The 22493-nt window shown below is 35.0% G+C and overlaps 2 protein-coding genes and 1 pseudogene across 2 annotated transcripts; 2 read left to right on the top strand and 1 right to left on the bottom strand.

Annotated features, from left to right (window-relative positions):
• Positions 1-639: 639 nt before the first annotated feature.
• LOC100252397 (zinc finger CCCH domain-containing protein 48-like) lies at positions 640-7386 on the top strand (annotated as a pseudogene).
• On the bottom strand, positions 6973-13422 carry LOC100257525 (hydroxymethylglutaryl-CoA synthase; the record flags this gene model as incomplete). The annotated part of the gene is made up of 9 exons (XM_059743394.1): positions 13068-13422; positions 11684-11790; positions 11020-11152; positions 10290-10433; positions 9543-9701; positions 8667-8873; positions 8430-8570; positions 7871-8020; positions 6973-7152 (listed from the first exon to the last, which is right to left on the bottom strand). Coding segments are annotated over exons 1-9 (1293 nt in total), but the record flags the coding sequence as incomplete, so codon positions are not given.
• A 7994-nt stretch (positions 13423-21416) lies between these two features.
• On the top strand, positions 21417-22493 carry LOC100267817 (probable xyloglucan endotransglucosylase/hydrolase protein 27). The gene is made up of 3 exons (XM_002262605.4): positions 21417-21490; positions 21586-22115; positions 22237-22493. The coding sequence occupies exons 1-3, from the start codon at positions 21417-21419 to the stop codon at positions 22491-22493; spliced, it is 861 nt and encodes a 286-aa protein (XP_002262641.4).

A 22493-nucleotide genomic window follows, 5' to 3' on the forward strand; every position in this document is an offset into this window, starting at 1 on the left:
AATAGTAATATTATAATAAAATTATAAATTATATTTTTAATTGAAAATATATTATTTTATTATATGTTAGAAAAAATGATATTTTATTATATTCACAAATTTATGGTATTAATGAGTTTATTATTTAAGTTTTAAATTGTTTTTAAAAATTAACGGAGTTGTTAACAAATTCAACGCTTTAATTGTGTTTGTTTTTATGGTTGAATAGAAAAAGTCAAAATATTTGACTTTTTCTATTCAACTAAAAGTACTTTGTTGATATTAATCAATAAGTTTAGTTTAATTATATTGGTTGATGTCTATTAATTATTTTTAATTAAATAAAAATGGTTAAAATATTTTTATTTTTTTTTATTTAGTCAAAAACCAAATATCACCTTTTAATTTGGAGTTAATTTGTGAAAAAAAATTAACTATTTCAAAAAAAAAATTTTTAAATTAATTTCTGTTTTTAAAAACAGAAAACTATTTTTAAAAACTCAGGTTATAAGATTTTTATTGAATTCGCTATGATCCATTCATATGGTACTAAAAATAAAATGATTAAAATGATATAATTAGTCAAGTAAAAAAACTTGCCACGTCAACAAATCGTAGTAGTAGCACGCAAGAAGAAGGGTAATTTAGTAAATCAAGTTACCATCACCTCTGCCGATTCCCTGCTGTTTGATTCAGCCTCTCTAGAGCCCAGACAACTGAACCCAATTAGTGTTTGTGATTTCATCCTCAAGAACCTTCCCTTTTTCAATCGGCCACCTCTTCTTGCCTTCCAAACAAGCCTTTTTATTCCTTTTAGACAGAAAACTTGGCACTAACAGCAAGGAGCCACTCCACGGGGATTGGACTCCATTTATTTCAGTTTCGAACAATCGCCTATCCTCGGATTCGCTATTTCAGCTTGGAGAGTGTTTCCGGATAGAGAGCTGAGAGGGAGGAGACTGGGGGTTTATGGTGATCAGGTCTGATGAATCAACTGTTTTGACTAATCATTCCACTGTTCAGATTTCTTGATTACCTGGTTTCCTTGTCTAACTGTTTCAACCTGTTGACGATGCTCGACTCTTTGTTTCTCGACGTTACTCCGCCGGTGCATGCACTGTGTTTCCTTTCTGAATATAAAGTTCTGAATGGAAATTTTGAGGAAATTAGGGTTTCCAATGATGAGATTGGATCTGTAACTGTTGGAACCTATGGTCAAATTCTTGAATTGCTATTTCGGGATACCCTAATTCCCTGTTTTCGGTATAAAGATAAAGATAAAGATTTTCAGTTCAGCTTCAAAGCAAAGGTCTACATTTAATCTCTGTTTTGATCTTCTTTAGCTATGGATGTTGACGAGCATGGTAACAAACGGGTGTTTCAACGACTTGGGGCTTCGAATGATAGTGGCAAACAACAAAAGGTTTGTTACCATTGGAGGGCAGGCAGGTGTAACAAGTTCCCCTGTCCGTACCTACACAGAGAATTACCAGCTCCTCCTCCCGAACAATACCAACCATTCATAAGCAATGGATCATCGTCCAAACGGCCGAATCAAGGAGTACATGACGATCGCAGCTTTTCTGGTGCACGAAGAAGCCCTAATTTTAATCCTGCGTGGGGGCGAGTTCATGGCGGTGGTGCAGGCAATAGAGCTCCAGGTAGTGGCGCGGGCAATAGAGATTGAGAAGCTTTGTAATTATTGGCTTCAAGGAAATTGTAGTTATGGGGATAAGTGCAATTTTTTGCATTCTTGGAGTATTGGTGATTGTTTCTCGAGTTTGACAGTGCTTGAAGGGCATTAGAAAGTAATCAATTTGTTTGAATTTTGGTTATATTTGGAGTTCTTGTGCATTTGAATGGATGGGCTGATCGAGGTTTAGTGGACAGGTCGTCAGTGGGATTGCTTAGCCATCTGGGTCTGATAAGCTATATACTGGTAGCAAAGATGAGACTGTGAGGATTTGGGACCGTCAATCTGGTCAGGTTGTTATTATTATTATTTGTTTTTGTGGTGAATTGGTGTTTTTACTGTTTATTTCTTAATGCTTTGGTTAGTTGCTGGAAAAGCGGAGGAATACATAAGAAAACGTGCCTTGGAATTGGTATATGATGATATTTAGAATTAAAAAAAATTAAAGCACTATTATATTTATTTTTACACCGACTAACAATTTTTAATAATGTTATATCTTAAAAATAATTTACACCAAGCAATATTTTTAATAACAATTTATACACCAAGAATAAATAATGTTTTCTATCCAAAAAAGAGCAGAACATGTGTTTGGCAGTGCATTTCATAAAGTTGCTTGCACTTTCATTTGAGGTGACAGTGTGAAACAACATGAAATGATGTATTTGGAAAATGGTGTTTTCTTTCAACATTTGACTTTGGAGAATGAAAGCCATCATAAAAAATGGGTTTTGGGACCTTGAAGTAAATGGACCTAAAGTTTAGAATATTGGAATTGTAGTTTTTGAGACTTGAGGGGAAAAAATACCTTCCTTGTCCTATAGATATATGAATATTATATTGGTTAGCATGAAGTTTTAATTTTGAGTAGTGTTGAAAATTGAGAAATTGCAAAGGGGTTTTTTGTGGTCAGGGGGTTAGGGAGTATAAGCAAGACCATCTCGTTAGTTGGTACTTAGTGTGTAAGTCTAAGGGGGAAGGGGGATTAGGGTCTAGGAAGATTTATGTAAGGAATTGTGCTCTATTAGGGAAACGACTATGGAGGCTTCCTAAGGAAAGTTTGTTCTTTGGGACACATGTGAATGGGTAGGATGTCAACACTATAGCCAGGTGGTCACATCGTTGTCTTTGGAAGGCCATTGCATTGGTCTTTCAAGATTTTTCTAGATACACTCAGTTGGTGGTGGGGGATGAGATAAGAATTTCTTTTTTGGGAAGACTTGTGGTGGGGGGATCAACCTTTCTGTTCTTAATTCCTAGATCTATTCAGAATTGTCACAATTAAAAACCTTACTATTTCATTAGTTCTTGGGTCCACTAATTCTTTCTCTTGGAATCTAAACTTATGTCACAATCTTTTGGATTTTGAGATAGAATATCTTGAAAGACTCATGTCCTCTCTTTCACATTTGCACTTATCTCCATCTGGTCCCATTTGAAAGCTTGATCCCTATTTTCTTCAGGTTTATTTATGGTAAAGTCGTTCTTTTCAATCCTATCCAACCATATTGATCCAATTCCATTATTTCCTATTGATTTTGTTTGGAAATCGCAAGCCTCATTTAAGGTCAAATCTTTTGCTCGGTTAGTGGCACTCAAGAAGGTAAACACTAATGACAAGCTACAACTAAGAAGATCCTGCAAAGTCCTTAGTCCTGATGTTTGTTTGTTGTGTATGGAGAATGGTGAAATGATAGATCATATCTTCTTATATTGTCCATTGAGTTTAGGACTATGGCATAGACTATTCAACTTGGCTCATATGGATTGGTTTCCTCTTAGGAGTATTGTGACATGATGATTGTCTCATATAAGGGATTGAGAAATACCAGTAGAGGCAAGGTGTTGTGGCAGTTCACTTGTCTTGCTTTGATGTGGGTTATGTGGCGGGAAAGAAATGCTATGATTTTTTAGGACAAGGTGAGAACTTTAGAGGGTCTTTGGGAGATAATTTATTTCTTAGCCTCATTTTGGGATTCTTGCACCACAACTTTTAAGGGTATTCCCCTTAATTTGATCCAACTTGATTAGATGTTGGTGTGTAGTTCCAAGGGTGTGGGCTAGCAAGGATAGATTATTTTTGTATATTCCCACATGGGACATGGTTTGTGGAACCTCATTGTCGTATAGATTTACTTGAACTGTGGAGGTTCCTACTTTCTTTTTGTGTAGATTTTGGAGGATTTCTCATCTGTCTATTGTACTTATTTTACTTAACTTAATATACTATACTGTTGTTTCTCATAAAAAAAAGAATAAAGTTTTAATTTTTTTTAGCAATAAAGGAAGTTTTATGTTTTGTTTTCCTTTCTTTTTTTGTTGGCAAACAAGCTGTCCTTAGTTTTGTATCTTATGGCCTTTCTTTGTTTTTTCTTTTCTTTTGAAGTCCACTGGTGTGGTTAATCTTGGTGGAGAAGTTGGCTGTATGATTAGTGAGGGCCCATGGTTGTTTGTGGGTATACCAAATGTTGTTAAGGTGGGTTTGAATGCAAAATCTCCTCCCTTTTGCTCTTATTATATATACTATAGTATTATCACTACCATTTTTGTTGTTTTTTTGTTTTTTGATAGGAAACACGAAAGAACATAACTATAGAAATAAACAGTACTATTGTTTTTTCTTTTGCTATCACTACTATGTTTCATTGCACCTTGTTCTTATAGGATTAGCAACTTGAATATAGCAGTACCAAGCAGATGATATCTTGCCTCACTGGACAATTTATGATGATATTGCAGGCATGGCACACTCAAAATAACACTGAATTGAGTCTCAGTGGACCCATTGGACAAGTTTATGCATTGGTTGTTGGTAATGATTTGCTCTTTGCTGGTGTACAGGTAATTCTTTTGACTACAAGCCGATTATTCTTATTGTCATATAAATTTCATGTGTAGGTTCCATAATAGGTTAGCCTGCACCATATTGAGTCTCTTGGCTTTGGCTTTTAGGTGGTTAAGAAGAACCATATGTTTGCATGGTTCATGTGATTTTAATTTTTAACCATGTCATCAAGGGGTAGAATTGTGATAATTGATGTTTTATAAGTACTCACTGTTAAGGCAAGTGCATGCATTGACATTTTCATGAGTATTTCGTGCACTCTTGATTTGGGTTGAGTCTGCTTGTGTTGATCTTTCGAACACCGTGCTCAAGCTCAGCTCTTAGAAAACTTTGAAGGCTTTCCAAGTCTTGAAGGCCTCAAGGATGCTTTGTCATTTGAATCCTCGAATTGAATACTTTGTTTGTGCGTTTAGCTTGGATATGATTTTTAGCTTGGGGACAACACTTTGTCGATGTTGGCCTTTGTGGATTGGTTAGGCTCTAGGTAGGGCGCGTTTGCTGGTTTTTGTGTTTTCATGCCTCCTCTTGGGTATTGTGGCTTCTTTGTATACATCATGTATACCTTTTTTTCATGTATAATACATCTTATTTACCTATCAAAAATAAATAAATGATTTTTTGCTTTTCTTTTCTCTGGCTGTACTTTATTTGTAAACTCATGCATGACTTATTGGTAAGCTTGAGTTGAGGCCTTAGGGCTAGGATCAAAACCTTTGGCAGTATTTGTGTTGTATTTTTGTTATGGTTGTTGAGCCTTCTTAATTGGGTAGGCTAGGAGGGCCAGGTTGATTGGTCTAGTCTGGTCAACCAAGCTGTGCAGCTTGCCTTTCGGGTCAAGTGGGTAGGGTCAACCTGTTTTGGAGCTCTACTGTGCTTTAAAGTGTTATCATTAAGACTTATCAATTCACAAAGTCCTTTAGACTTGGGGTCTATCTTAAGGTTAATGCACTGAAATTTACTTCGCTTTTTGTGGTGTGGAAGAGGCTTTTTGAGAGACTTGAGCAGGTTACTAATATTTTGAGATAGCAAAATTCCAATTAGAGTCCTCAAATATATTGTCTGAGAAATTGTTAAGGAATTCCTTTCTTGCACTGACAATGGATTGATTGGCAACGCTAAAGTTGAAAGAAGCTTAGAGGAGCATTTCATGAACTAAAAAGCAATGAGAGATTTCAAAATCTTGAATGCTTGTTTAGGTTTTTGGGGAGCCTTGGTAGCCAAGTGAGTGTTGCAACAGTGTAGGTGAATTGGTTAAGATTCTTGTGTCTTCACTATTATCTTTGTGCCTTTTTTTATATTCATATCTCAAAATAGTGAATAATATCTTGGTTGTGTTGGTGTTTTCTCATCGTTGTAAAACTGATGAATACTTGCAAGGTATTTGATAAAATTTCTTAAGGAGAAGATCTTTGATAAATTGATGAAATACATAATTTGCTAAAGAATTTGGAAAATCCATTCTCCTCTAGAAAATTATTTTTATTTTTGATGGGCAAATTAGAAATATATAACTGAATCCCCCCTTGGTCATTCTTGAGTATAACTGGGATAGTTTCACTTATTGTGCCAATGTGATATAGTTTGGTTTGCAGTTATATGATGTATGCTCTAAAATTATGATGATCACGAACACATTCAATTTTTGGCTGGCTCTTAGGTTGAAACATGGGGAAAAAAATTGTTGCCTGTTTACGTCCACTGGATTCACTCCATCCCTCACATTCCCCTTGCTTGCATGAAAACATGCTCATACACAAAAGCAGGAATAACCACAAGGAAGAATAATGTGGTGTTTGTTTTTTTACTTAATTCTAAGAGAAAGTTACGCTATGTTAATAAGTAAATTAGTTGTGAATATAACCTAAAATTTGATTATCTAATCCTTAAAATAGTTTGATAAGTTTCATAAGTTACAATTAAGTTTTTGGAGGTAAAATATATTTGGATTTAAAATTAGAGTAGTTGGAAATTGATGTAAATCCTAATTGGGGAGTATTGTTACATTTACATGTGAATTGTATTCATTTACTTATCACAAGACCGTTAATGCATCCATTATTGCATGTGATTTGGCTTGTTTTTTGAAAATTTTTGAAGGAGAAAAATATAAATTCTAAAAAATTTCTGAGGGAGAATCATTCTAATCAATTCATTTCAAGTTGTAAAAAACACTTATTCACCCCCTTGTAGGTGTAGTTGAGATTCAATCAATATACAATTTTATATTGAAACTAGGGAAACGAGGAAAGAAAAAACAACCAAACACAAAGGGGATTACTTTTCCGGGAGCATATACATGAACAGGAATATACCACACATCCAGCAATTACCCAGTTAACAAAACACCTTTTTCATTTTGGCAAGAAGCTTTAAGAGAGATATCTTCAACAAGCTAATTGGAACAGGATCGGCTACTATTGCAGGGGGAACCATTCTAACATGTAGACATAGGATCAGTGTTGTCGCCATCCCCAGGCTTCTTGGCATAGAATCTCCGGTACATAGAGTCAACTTCAGTAAGATAATAGGTGCCTGAAGCCAGCAAGCTACAGTCCTTGCTCATCACAAAGGCCTTGGCACCATAGCGATGCTCCATTAGCTTCAATGTTTTGACAAATTTTTCAGGAGGAAACTGCATATGAAGAGCAGATAGCATAATATTGCAGAAGGAAAAAAAAAGACCAGATGTTAAACTATGGTGCATTTAGAAACAGTTTGCTTACCAGAGATGATGATGCAGAAAAAAGAGGGAAAGAAAAGGGGGAGAAAACTTCTAGCAAGAAATGAATTCTACCTGTAAATATACTATTTCTAGTGAAGTAATTTCGACATTTGATTTTCAGAGAAGGAAATTAGAAGTTGAAAACATGACGGAATCTCAAACCTCAATAATTGTCCATAACTTTCATTTCCCAGGTAACACATAGCCAGCAAAGTTTGCTTCATCATATATTTCTTTACCATACCTCTAGCAGAGATACTGAATTCTTAGTTTTACATCTTAGGGGATGCTTATATCAGCATGTCAAATTACAAATCCCACTAAGAAACTGTTTGTTTAAATGGGTGAATTTAAGATGTATTTTCTAATTTTAATTTATATACAGTTGAAACCAATAACCCAAATCAGATGCAAACAAGTGTTATTAACTTTACCTATTTTGTGCGAAGACACATATGATGCATTAAAAAACATTAATTACACCATTTGCCACTACACTATGACAAATATAATGTGAAAACACCAGACTGAGCCAGGCTCTAGGCCTTGTCATGTAGCCAATGAGAACACAGGCACGGGATAACTAAGATATATCCAGAAATGTGAGAGCTGTAAGAAGAAGAAATACCTCAAGTCTTGATTTCAACTTCTCAGAGACATTCATCACCATTGCAATGTTCAACAAACTGAATGGATGTTGACCATTCTGAAGTTGGAATGAGAACATTGTGGCAGTTAGACCACTCCCATAAGAAAACATTATTACCCGCTTACCTGCCTGGAAATCAATATAATAATTGAAAAACAAAAAATAAAAAAAAAAACTTTTAGGAATCTTTCCACATTAACCTTAATAGCTCTTAACATGTAGGTTCACTTTGGAGTTAGGAACTATGAGGGAAATGATAAGAGAATGAGCAGAAAACAAAGAAGACTAAAAAAACATATTTGAGATAAATTGTTTTTTCCTCACTTGCTTCACTTTTTTGAGTAGTGAATGAAGAGCCCAAACATGAAAAATTTTCAAGTGATTTTCATTAAATTTCATTTTCCTTCTATTTTCCATCACAACCAAACGAGATTTCCTCTATTTTTTTTCCCCTTTTTCCTTTCTTCTGATGTTTCCAAGGTCCAAACAAACCTGTAAGAGCCAAACAGCTGGAAAAGAAAATTGAAAAGGTATTTACCAGTGAATCATTCTTATTGTGAAGAAGGGATGCAAATGCCGCATAAAGAGATGCAGTGTACATGTTGCCAACTTGTTTTGGTAACAAAGTTGTTGGTTGCACCTTTGCATCATATAGATGCTTTGCTTCCTGCTGTGTTGCCTATAGATTGGAATAAGAATTCATCAGCAAGAAGTTCGTACCTAGCAACCATGCAATAGAATCAACTTTATCAGTAACAGGATCACAATGGTTTACTGTTTCAAGATCCCGGCTCTGGTAGCTCTCATCCTTAGATAGGGCTGAAAATGGAGCTAGCTTTTCTCTTGCGGCCTCATCAACAAGGCTGATCAGACAAAAGCAGTAAACGGTAAACCTGACAAGTGTACACCAGATAAATTCCACAAACACAAACACACACAAAAGTAATTGAGTTTCAAGACTAAAGGAGGGGGGGTAGAAGATATTACAAGAACAACACATTTTTCCAAGTCACACTTTCTCATATTATGAAGTTTGCTTATTTCTCTACAAGAGATAACGTAGATGTAGCACCATAATGTTTTGACACAAACTTGTTAATAAAAGTTTTATTAAAGAAAGAACCAGAAGTGATTGCAAAAGCTTCTGGAGAAACTATTGATCTTGAAATATACCATATCCAGAGGCCCTTTCTTCTACGTTTGATCAGAACAATGCATTACCTTGCCCAGTCCCTTCTCTCTTTTGGTCATGGTTCTTCCAAACTATACTAGAAGACCATCTTATAAAAGAATAAAAGGTTGGCTAATAGGAGCAACAGCAAAGCTGATGATGTTCAACTTTACATCAAAATGTTGGCATGGTTTTCAGTTTAATAACACTATTTTTATTACATTTTTGTAACCTTTGGTTGTTCAACAGAAAATGATTAATATAGGAAATGTGAAAATGGTATCAGAAATGGAATTCCCTGGATCATCATGTGTTTTAAACATAGAACAAAGTTGTGGAAAAATGAGCTCCTAAACAGAGAATTGTAAACAAAACTTTCCAATACATTAACAAGCAATTATATGCAAAAGTATCATAAAGAAACCAGATTGATTATCTAAATTTTCAATAAAAATGACAGAAAATGTGAAGAAGCATTACAGGGTATTCACTCGCAAGATTGGGCTTGTAGAAGTCATAGGCATGAGACATATGACTGCCTTTAAATTTGCTTTCAAAAGCAATAGGTGCACCAGGTCCTACTAGCATGGCAATGGCAGCTGCTCCTCCAGTTGGTCGGGCTGGACCTTCTGCATAGACCTGAAACAAGGGAGGTCCCTTTAGATGTGATGTCCTTGAACCGGTGAAATAAAAATGGCAAAGAGAACGCAGGTAACCATGTCCACCCTGTTGGAGCTTGGGTTCTGAATCCAAGGCTCATTGAAAGAATGTGCTTAATTTATTTATCTTTACAGCCTTTGCCTGACAGGTTAGTTTGAACAGGGATATGGCAGCTTCAAAATCAAGAGTTGAAGTGGATTTTGGCTGCTCTGAAGCCTTTATTCATTATTCATAAAAGCAAGCACAATTTGTAGTCTTCAAGTTAGATATCCAAAATCATCCAATCATAATAGTTTAAGAATCTTCCAATCATAATAGTTTAAGAATAGACAATCTTCTAGGGCGAACTCATCATAAGGCCAAGCAAACAAAACATGCCCACTGTCCAGTTACAGGGCTTGATAATATGTTTGGGGTCTGAGCCCCACATACAAATTCCCTCCATAACATTTCATAGAAAGCCAGCTCTTTTAGAAGCCATTTGCTTCTCTACTTCCAACTACAACTAAATCTTTCAAATAAACAATGGATGAAGAAAGTCTAGGCCCATTAAGAAAGAGATCATACAGCATTGTCGGTGCACACAACAAGTCCATGACGCCCATCCCATGAACTACTCTCCACCCAATTTATACAATTGAATAAAGCTGCAGTCCCACCATAGCATGCATTTGTTGAATCCACTCCTTCAATGTCAGTATTACCAGATTCCTGTTTGTTTACATGAGTAAAGCAGAATATTCTCAAAATTTTAAAAAAGAAATTTAAGAATTACAAAGTATCATAGCTGCACAAAGAAAAACATTTTGTAGAATATGGATGGTACATATATGACATGTGATGTCAATAAATTCTCTCTTACACAGAAAGGGAGAGTTCAAAATCAGTATGATTGCAAACCTGTGCAAGACCAAATGCCTGCATCCTTGCTTAACTGAGTGACACTCAAGTCTCCATGGAATCACAGGCTTTTACCTACTGAAGTTAATGTTAGTTTCTATAGGCTGACCCAGAGTTTTCATGACCCTAAGACTGCTCACAGCCAACTAAGGTCCAAGTTTTGAGGCAGTGTTGGTGCTATCATGGCCATAGTTATAATACCGCATATCCCTTAGATGGTGTCAAATTCTTAAATTTATGGGTTATCCAACTTCATTCCTTGAGCATAAGCCTCAAGGGTCCACAACTATAAGGAGACAACTCTTGAGTACCAAAAAGGGAAGTATCTTTGAACAGTTTTGAAAAAATCAAAAGGAAATGAAAAGGATACTCTGAGTCCAAAAAAAATAAGGATTACCTCAAAAATTTGCATTAGGAAGGTCTTAATGGACTTGCTTTTGTCTATCACAGTTTCACTGCCAACTTCCAGCCGTCCAATTTGCTTTGGATCAATCTCATATTTCTCAAGGAGGGAAGCAACAGCAGTCAAACTGATAACCAAATGAAATACAGGAACAAGTATAAGGGGAAGATATTTTTAAAACTCTAAGATTATCAACGGATTAACAAACAAGTAAACAATTAAGAGCCGAACCAACAATACAAAGTGCCATTACAACCACCAAAACTGATGCTATAAAAAACTGTGGTAACATGTCTAGTTCAAGCCAAATTGATGGTTTCAAATACTTTGCTATTCTTGGGCAAAGATTTGAAGGATCACATATTTAAGATTTCTTTTTCTTCTTCAACCATTTCTTAGCATATTAAGAATGGTTATCGATGAGAATCTTCAAAGCCTAATTCCATTTTTTCCTTTTGATTTTTCTTCTTTTAATGCCAATAGATTGCAGATGATGGAGACACTACTGCTCAGAGAGAGCCATATACCACTGTAACATAAACAGCTATGGGGCCAAAATCAGAGCCAACAAGGAGCTGCTTCTTCCATTTCCAAAATTAAATATTAAGAATAAATTGCAGTACATAAAGAAGTAAGAGATTAAGTGATGATTGGGAACCTCATAGAGATGACATCTTCCACCTCTGTACAAAATGCCGTGCAATCTTGTCCAAGCCCAATAGTGTATTTTCCTTTGCTGGCACCATCATGAGCCTCCAAAGCTTCCTATATGTCCATCAAGATCATTATAGGAACAAATGAGGAACAAATGACAAAGTCCATAATAGGAAATTAAATTTGAAGCATGCACAGTATATATATAGTTTTAGTTCCTCACACCAATATGATATAAATTAAACTCCCTTATGGCTTCCAATAAATGGGAAAATGAAGAAATTAAAGTTCTGCATCTTAGAATTTTTTCAATTATTAGAACTATGGAAAAACTCAAACCTCCCCTCAAAAATAGCTATGCTATCAAGCAATTTCAAGTGATTCAGATGTCCAGTTAGCTTGAAACTACAGATGTTTTTTCCGCTAAATTTGAAAACTCTGAAAGTTTAGAAGTTTCAAATCATTCAGTCATTTTTCACCAAATTCCAGAATAATTTCAAATATTCAATCAAATTAGCCAATAAGAATTCAATCCAGGTGTTCCTTCCCAATTTTAAATCTGAACATTTTTACAATTGACTAATTTATTGCAATATTGGCACGCATTGGCAAGTTTAAAAATCTGAAAGTAAAGAGACCAGGGAGTAAACAGAGAGATATTTTGGGAAGCTCAAAAGAATAAAATAATTAGTTTCAGGAAACATCTATATATAATTAGTTACAACTGAGTAAACAACTTAACCAATCTTTTTAATCAAGGACCTATTAAACTAATTAATAAATTCTTTAACTATTAGTTATTCTCTCAAAATTCGACGTGATTTCCAAAATAACTAATCAAGATCCTGTTAAACTAATTAACTAATTCTTTAACTATTTGTTTTCCTTTCAAAATCCAAAGTGATGTCCAAAATAACTGACTAGCTTGACCTTTTTGTTATTTCATTGTTGATACTTGATATCTTCTTTTGTTAACTGAATTTTATTTTCTTTTGATTTCCTCAGATTTCTTGGCACCAACTGCAGAATTACAATAAACTACCAAAAATCGAAGCTGATCATCCACCAGATCAGAAATCTGACCTTCTTTCTCACTTCTTTTTGCCAAAAATAACATTTGCATTCAATTTCACCAAACAAGACACCAATGTTCCAACAGTTTAAATCAAATTCAATAAAGAATCCCAAAAAGAGAAAAAGGAAATCAAAACTAAGCACCGTATTTACATCTCTCTCTCTCATGTTCATTTCAATTAAAAACATGAAGGAACTCCATCAAAAACCTAATTCAAATAGCATTAACACCTAAGAAACAAGCATTGATTCAACAAACCAACAGAAAACAAAACAAAGATTAAACAAGAAAAAAAAAACGAGAAAATCATCACCTGCTGAACACAAGTTCGGGGAAAATAGATCTCCATAGCGAGAATTCCAACGTTCTTCGGACTCGAAGCCATTCCTTCCCTCCCTAACACTCTGATCAAGACTTCGCCTCTCTCTATATCACTCACAGTCCCTGTTTGGCGAACTAGAAAATGAAACTAGAAAGTGCAAGTAAGCGAAAGATGATTTTTCTCTCTCTAGGGCTCTATTCTTCGTTCTTGCTTTAGAGAGAAAGCTATGAACTGTTAAGAGAGTGAAGCGACCGCGACTATAGATACACAAATATGAAGAGGGAGGGAGGGAACAGCACTGTACGTAGCTGCAACAGAATAACTGCAGAGGACGTGGAGAGGCTCGAATGCTGGCCGGTTAGAATTAGTTATAATTTACCACAGTTTCACGAGATTTTTACAGTACCTGCCATTCTGGTAACCAATTTTAGATTCCAACTAACCAAATTGACTGCTATTAGTTGTTTCAGTTAAAAAATAAAAATAAATAAAAAAAAGGTTCTGATCGGACGTCAACTTTGTTAGTAATAATTGAATAGTTATGTTAGCTCTAATGGAAGTTAAATTCTATTGTATTGTATCTTGTCTTATAATAAGATTGTACCTTGAAATCACAAAAATGATACTTGTTTGAGGTTCAATTTTGGTAAATTCAAAATATAAACAGGTTTTAAGAATATATATTGTCATAGGTCCAATGTCTATCAATGGGCCTATGAAGCTTTTTGTGGAAAAAATAATGTTTTACATTGTGCACCATTCGTGGTCCTTGGTGCCAAAGACCATGATGACACCTAAGCACTAACTGCTTCACTGCACTACAAACAATAGACCATGACTGCAAGGCTCAAGGCGCATCAAGGCACAAAGTAGTCCTGGAGCTTGAGGCACAAGGTGCACCTAAGGCGTGGGTTTTAGTGAAGTGATGTGCACCCTAATTTCCATATATATTTTTATATAATCTAATCAAATTTAACAATCATTTATTTATTCTAAACATATAATTCATCAAATATCATCCAAAACTTCAATTTAATGAACAAAAAACATAAAAATAAAGAACTCCAAGCATAAAAACAAATTCAAATCGATATTGCTAATAGCCTAATACTTATCCAAATCCAAAGTTTCCAAACCAAAACATGAAATTTGTCCACAATTCAAAAACATCATTAAAAAACACTTAAATAACAAATTTGTCCACAACAAGCAATCATCACTCGTCCTCTAAATCAACAAAATCATCATCATCATCATTTCCATCATCACATTTGTAGCTTTCCCCATCTTCTTTATCTGTTGAATCAACCATGTCTCCATCTTCATCTTCATCTATCAGTGAATGACAAGACAAAGTTCTAGAACTTGAAGCTATCCCCTTCGTTGGTGGTATTATGCTTAAGCTTGCTCTAGCTCTAACTCTAGTACCAAACCTGGCCTCCTCAGCTCCAGTAGCTCTAGCAACATCACCCCATGTCAAATTATTATCATTAAATACAAAATCATCTTGTGCATCTCCATGAGAATCCTCATCTTCCATCATTCCTATCAACCATTCATTGCTATCATCTATATCTTTAAAAGAAATTGGGTCAATGGTGTTACGTTCCTTGTATCTTCTCTTCAAGTCTCGATTATACTTAATGTATACCAAATCATTAAAGCGTTGATGATCTAACCTATTTCTCCTTTTGCTATGAATCTGCAAAAATTCATACGCTCATAAAATATATTTTAAAGTTTTAACTTTTAAGTTACATTCAATACTCTATTAGAATATTACTTGTAATTATTTTGGTCACTTACATTTTCAAAAATGCTCCAATTCCATTCACAACCTGATGCACTGCATGTTAAGTTGAGGACTTTCATTATAAACCTTTGCAAATTTAGAGTTGAAGCTCCATATGCAACCCATCATTCAGTTGTAGTATAGATATTAACAATTTAGTGAAACAATTCACCTATTTTAGCAAAAATACAATATAATCATTTAAATAAACAAAACTAAATAACTAACCTGGTGCTCTAGTCTTCATTGTCCTAACAGCTAACTCATTCCCGAATAGTCTTTGGGCATTTGTGTACAAACTCACTTCGGCCACAACTTTTTCTTGTTTAGTAGGGTCTCTTGTTAGCCTTAAGATGCATTTATATAAATCACTCGTAATCTTTGCATCATGCTCTATTTTTGGTTTATCATAGAAGAATTTCGCATTTAAAAAGTACTATGTTGCATGCAAAGGTCGATGAAGCTGAATCTCCCACCTCTTATCAATGATGTTGAAGATTTCTTTATACTTCTCTTCATTTCCATTAAAACTTCTCACAATTGTATCCTTAGCTCTATTCATGCCCCCATAGATGTATCCCACATAAGCTTTTTTTTCACCATCAACCAAATGAAGCACATGAACTAGGGGACCCGAAACCTTTAAGCAAAACATAATAGTGTTCCAAAATGAAGGCATTAGAACTATATTGGTTATAGTTTTCCCCTTATGCTCTTTTTCTCATTTACTATCTGACCAATCTGAGCTTATAAACATCTTCCTCAAGTTGTTTTTTTGTTCATGCAATCGCGATAATGTGATGAAAGTAGTTGCAAATCGAGTCTTAGTAGGCCTAAGAAATTCCCTTTGTCCAGTAAATCGTCTCATCACGTTGAGCAGCCCTGAGTGATTATAAATATACCCATTTAGTGATATAACCCTCTCCAATGTCCTCTTGATGTTTGGTAGCTTTCCAATATTTTCCAATATCAAGTCAAGGCAATGCGCAGCACATGGTGTCCAATACAAATACGGGCGTTTTAATTCTAACAACCTCCCTATGTGAAATTGTAGATAATAAATTTACACAAGATATCAAGATAAATAATTCAAATTTTAAAAGTAAATAACAATTCAAGAAATAGTATTTATTACCTATCATCACATAACTTGAGTGATTATCTGTTATAACTTGAATAACATTCTCCTCACCAACTTGCTCTACCCATTTGTCAAGTAACTCAAACATTTTCTCCCATCTTAATCATTGAAGAAGCATCAATAGATTGCATGAACATGGTTCCCTTTGAACAATTAACCTAAAAGTTCACCAAAGTTCTCTCTTTCCTATCGGTCCATCCATCCAATATAATTGAACATCCATTTTTTCCCCATTCCACCATATGATCTTTCATCAAATCTTTTGTGAGAGCCAATTCTTTCTTAAGGTTAGTAACTCTTACCTCATGAAGAGTTGATCCATTCATACCCACACCACATTGGCCAATAACCTCAATCATTGGTTGGAAACTTGGATATGTGACTGCATTAAATGGAATAGTAGCCTTATACATCCACCTTGTGATAAACATATAAGCTTTTTCTCTTGCTTCATTTTTGTAGGCATCATTGATGGTAGTTTGATTCATCTTCCCACTCCTTTGATTTTGAACAACCATCTCTGCATTAGGAGTGAAAAAATGATCCATAAGACATTTTTGTCTTGTTTTTTTTTTTTTGAAGAAAACATCCTACCATCACTTCCTCCTCGGTTACTACCTCCACTAGAAATGTTGGTGATATTCATTCTACTATTAATCTCCTCACCAAAATCCTTATCTTCCAAATCAAATAAATCTTCATTAATATCTTCGCTCCCCATATTCATTTGCTCTTTTTGACTTTTTCTTGGAACTCTTTGTAAACCCTCCATTTTGTCCCTATATCACATAACTTTAAACGCTCTTTCAGTACTCCACAGTAGTTCCTTGTTGGCCCATTACTACTCATGTAGCTTACCTTCTCTGAGCTACTTTGGAGACTTTGGTTGAGAGGTTTATCCGGCTCCACATTATGACCTTGACTGCCTTTCAAGTTTAGATTAGGCTTAACTTAGGTGCACTTCAGGTTAGACTTAGTTAGGCCCACTTAGTCTCACCCTAGGCCCGTATAGGTATACCCAACCCATTAGGCACCACCTTAGGTCATTTAGATACCTTAGGTCTGCTTAGGCCTGCTTAAGTCCGTTTGGCCCATTAGACATTCTTAGTGTGACTTGTATAATTGCATGGCTTGTGTGGCTCAACTTATTTATTTTCATTTTTTATTATTATCAATCACTTTTATTTGATTATTTATTATGTTTTTATTTATTTATTTATTTATTTTCATTATTATCAATCATTTTTAGTTATTTAGTTATTTAGTTATTTAGTTATTTATTATTCTTATTTATTTGTTTATTATCTTGTTATTTATTCACTTATCTATTATTATCATTTTATCATTCTCCCATTTATTTATTTAGTTATGTATTTATTTATTAATTTTATTATTTATTTATTTAATTTAATAATTTGAAATTTTTATGGAAGAAGTCTACCATTGGAGAAGTTTTTGAAAACGGTAAAACTCTTTAGATGATATACATGGATTGTAGGTGATGGGCATGGATGGGTGTTGTTTGAAATTTAAAAAAAGAGTTTTTCCGGTGCATAAGATAAAATTTGGAGAGAGGAAGACTCCTCACGTAGGACTGTTATTTGCTATAAAAAGCTCTAACAGATGGGTTTTAGAGGAAAAAGAAGAAAAGGGGGAAAAGAAAAGAGAGCACTGAGAAAGAGATTCATCTTGGAGAGGGGAATCGGAAAAGAGAAGCAGACTTTGCTTCTTTAGAGAAGTTCTAAGGTAAGTTTTCTGTTTATTTTTCTGGCTCGCCTTCCCAATCTATATTCTTCATTCTCTCCTTTTATGATCTAGAACACGATTTGCTTGTTGGGTTGAGATGGTAGAAACTCCATGTGAACTGTGCCGATTTATAGTTCTTAAATATGCTTACAGATATTGTTTTATTCCTTGCTCTTTTTTTTTTTTTTTAGCATTATTTGAACTCAATGAAGCTCTGTTTCATGCGTGTTATCTGAAGATGTTGGCTGTCTTTCTCTTGATTGAGTTTTCTAGTATCTTTCCCACCAGTCGAAGTCCATTGAAGGCATGTGAAATGTGGCTTCTCTTTATTCGTATATTGTTTGTTGCTTTTTTTTTTTCTCTAGTTCCCCTCTGCTCTGGTCTCTGTTCTTTTCCTTTAGTTTTCTGATGAATTGGATTTGGGAAGGTGGATCGACGGATTTATCAGATGGAGAGGTATGGATTTAGGCTTGTTCTTGGGGAATGAATTGATAGATATATATGCAGAGAGTGAATGCATCCAAGAGGACCTTTGTTACTCACCTGGGTACGTCTTATTTATCAACTAAGGCTGGAATGCATACTGTGTTGTTGAAGGAAGTAGAATGACTGTGTCCTCAGCTATGAAGAGACATGCATGCTGAGTCCAAATCCCATGCATCAGTCATGTTCAACTTTGAGTACGTGCTAAAGAGGGATTTGATCACCTCGGACTAAGGCGGCAGCAAAAGAACTCATTCCCTGACCCACAAAGATAAAGTTTGGTTGCTTAAGAACCTATGTCTATCCCCACGTGTAACATGGCAACAGAGCCTTGCAATGGGAGCCAATGGAGAGGCGTCAATTGTTATGTTTCTTAAAAGACCTAGTCATCATCCCATGTCTCTAGTGACGTGTCGGAGAGTTGCAGCCAAGACCATATTTCAGATGCGGCAGTTCCATATTGAGAATATACAGCAGGGTCTACTTGAGGGAGGCCACATTTTCGTGAAAGCATCTGGCAATCAGTACAGTTTTTGAGGTGCATAGGTGTTTGCGCTATTCACGTGAAAGACAAGTGCACCCAATCCAAGGATAAAACAAAGTGGAAAGATAACCCACAAACGGCGTGGTCTGCTGATATTATGTGGAGACAAGAATTGTCATTCCAAGAAAAGACCCATGATTCCATTAATGCTATGAAGGCCCCATGAGTAAAAACAAAAACTGATATTGACAGCTTATGCGTTGAGAAGATAAAAAAAATGGTTGTTTCCATTTTAATGAGACTTGTCGAAACTAGTTATTATGGTATGAAGCAGAGTTCATAAGTTTGAATCCAAATGCAGCTGAGTTGGTGGCATCCGCCCTTGGAACGTCATCTAAAAAAAACATCAGTACTCCAAACGCGTCAACTAGGCTCACTCCTTTTGGGACGTTTGATTCAATCCGTCTTCATCCTTGCCTCATGTTTGAATGTTGAGAAATTTGATTTTCGTGGCCTCATTGCTACAAATGTTTCTTCTAGAATCAGGCAGGGATCAACAAGTGTGCATGCGCTTGTGCCGCAGTTGCTTCTATGATCTCTATTATATTTGGATATGACACTGGAGTTATGAGTGGAGGCCACTCCCATGAACCAGATCGTCATCTCCGCGCTACTAAAATCCCTCCACAATTCTCTGAAACCGTCACAATCCCAACTGATCATCATGATTTTGGCGCTAAATAAAACCAGAGTTGATGCCTTATTCGAAAAGACCTACGAGGAGAGCTATCATTTTCTGGTTCAGTCTATATAACTAGGAAAGCTGAAAACAATGACCTCGGTGTTTGAAATTGCCACAAGGGTTTTGAAAAACTGAGGGTGCCACCTCATAGGATGCAAATGGTACACGGGGAACCTGAGGAAAGCCGGTCTAGGCGTTACTCTTCTCAGTAACGAACAGCCAGTCGCCATCGTTTGATTTTCATCCCCGCCGGCAGTCTGGTTCCAACTTTTTTTACTTGATAATCGTAAGCCTTGATTAAATAATTAATTGAGGGATTAAGGGTTTCAGATGCGAATTTGATAGTATACGTGCGTCCATCGAAAGCGAGTAGGGTCTCTCAAGCCATCCTTCGTGAACTCAGTTCTTTGCTTTTCAAATTCGATGAAATCTTTGATGGAGTCGTATTGGCATATGATGTCGATATTCCAAGTAAAGATGCAAAAATTCTTCCTGAGATCCATCCATATTTTGGTGTTAGATTAAAAGCACCGAACATGCTTATAGAAGGAAGGTGGTGAAACTTGCTCAAGAATCCATTCATATCGTTGTTCTTGGATTTTCTCATCTGCTATTATAACAGATGAAGAGATCCGTGGAGAATCTATAAAATTGAATATGGTGATGGAGTATTCGTTAGTAGATCTCATAAGACATGTGATACAGGTTAGGATGAAAATATCGGTAATTACGGATATATCAGTATTTCGATTTTACGGATATATCGGTAAATATTTTGACATAAAATATCGATAGACCTAAAATTGACCAAAACTTATAAAAATATAAAATAAAACTTTTAGAAATGAAATTAAAGTATAATAGACATTTTAAAGTTATTTTGTTAAATAAATTAATATATATATATATATATAATATTGTACGTGTCAATAAAAAATATAAATTTGATAAGTGCATATTGATTATTAAATTATATTAAATATTATTTGATCATTATATTATAATATTTGATTATAATATATTTCGATGGATATTTTAATATAAAATATTTGTAAACCTAAAATTGATCAAAACTTATAAAAATATAAAATAAAACTTTTAGAAATGAAATTAAAAACATAATAGACATTTTAAAGTTATTTTTTTCGAATAAATTGATATATATATATAATATTGTACATGTTAATAAAAAATATAAATTTCATAAGTGTATATTGATTATTGAATTATATAAATATTATTTGATGATAATATTGTGATTATAATATGTTTAATTTTAAAATTTATTTAAGATTAAAATTATGATATATTATAAAATAAATGATGATAAATGTATAAATTTTTAATATATTAATAATATTAAAAATACTATGAATAAAATTATGATATATTTTTACTAATCAATTAAATGAAAAATTTTCATTTAATTATAAAATAGTTATAATTAATTTGTTATTTAAAGTGTTTTTTTAATATTTTATTTATATCAGAAGTTTTGATATATATTTCCTTAGTCCATATTATTTATCAAATGATAGTTTACCTTAGTGGAATTGGGAATGCTCAATTTTGAGCTTTGACCGTTGATCGTTTGTGTTGACTAAGCTTTGACCAGATGATATATCCATGCTATTTGTCGTGTCAGTGGGTACTGACACACCGATATTTCGCCTAATTTCGGCAATATTTTCTTCCTTGGATACAGGTCGGGACCATGATACGTTTCTTAGTGAAGAGTTTAGATGAGGAAATACTTCAAATATCTGGATCTTTAAATCCACCTCACACAGGAAGTTTGTTTATGATATTCTGTTCGAGCCAAAGCCTTGCAGCCCGGAATGGAACCTCGTATTTCTGAAATGCTCGAGGAAAATAAATATCTCGGGTTGATAATGAGCAGATTGGTCAACTTGGCACTGGATAAAATTCTAAATTTTTTGGATTATGTGAAAATGGCAGTAGTAAATAAGAATCATGATTTTCGAAAAATGAACCCTTTGGAAAAACGTCTGTCTAAGGAACAAAGGTATAGGGAAGCTTATAAGGGAATTGTTCTCCATTCCCTGATAGAATATGAGGTGCAAAAACTTGAAGACCATTCCCATATTTTGCAACAACTAGGAACTTGGAGATCAGTCTGGATCAAAAGACTGGTTCTGAGCTTGTCTCTTCAAATATTTTCCTCCATGGATACTTCAGTGCCTCCATTAAACTACCAAGAAGCCAGGGCACTGTAGGAGTTGTGGTTGCGTTTGATTCCATGAATCAAGATAGATACAGCAAGAACCAGGACGAAGTGACCTTCGAGATCTTAGGAAACGTCAAAGGCAAAGAGTGGGCGGTTCAGACCAATGTTCATGGCAATACAACCATCAGAAACAGCACCAGTAAAGGAAGAGAAGAGCGCTACACCCTCCGGTTCGACCCATCTGCAGATTTTCACAAGTACAGTATCTTCTGGACTGAAAACCATATCATATTTTATGTTGATGATGTCCCCATAAGATTGTTCATGAGGATAAAAGCCATAGGAAACTACTTCATCGCTAGTCCAATGTATGTGCATGGCTCAATATGGGACACGTCAGATTGGACCACTGATGGAGGAAAACAGAAAGTGGATTACAGGTATGGCCCATTTACTGCTACAAGTTCATGATATATTCTTATTATTTTCATAAGGAAAGATAACAAATGTAATTGGCTCAACAGTAGACCCACCAGTTACGGTACAGGCTTCATTTATGTTAGATTTTGGGATTCTTTTGCCAGAAAGATTGAAGCAGTTGGCTCAAACAATTACGGGCTCCCCTCCAAAGAATCTTGGCCTGGATAACTCAGTCTCTGATGCAGTTAAGGGAGTTAGTTTATCTTCTCATCTGGTAGATACACTTTATGCAACCCCTCCTGCCCCTTCTCCAGCTCCATCTACAGAACCACATGATTATACAGGACCATCTCCTTCCCCATATGCCAATCTTTCTGCATCATACCCTTCAGTTCTATCACCTGACACCCATCATGCCTGA

Source organism: Vitis vinifera, chromosome 16, assembly GCF_030704535.1.
Source record: "Vitis vinifera cultivar Pinot Noir 40024 chromosome 16, ASM3070453v1".
Lineage (NCBI taxonomy): Eukaryota > Viridiplantae > Streptophyta > Magnoliopsida > Vitales > Vitaceae > Vitis > Vitis vinifera.

Bases quoted from the DNA above. Each gene is read 5' to 3' on its own strand.
- LOC100267817 (XM_002262605.4), top strand. From the start codon at position 21,417: ATGGCAGTAGTAAATAAGAATCATGATTTTCGAAAAATGAACCCTTTG. The intron at 21,491-21,585 runs GTATAGGGAAGC...TGCAACAACTAG, and splicing joins CGTCTGTCTAAGGAACAAAG to GAACTTGGAGATCAGTCTGG. The intron at 22,116-22,236 runs GTTCATGATATA...TTCTTTTGCCAG, and splicing joins TGGCCCATTTACTGCTACAA to AAAGATTGAAGCAGTTGGCT.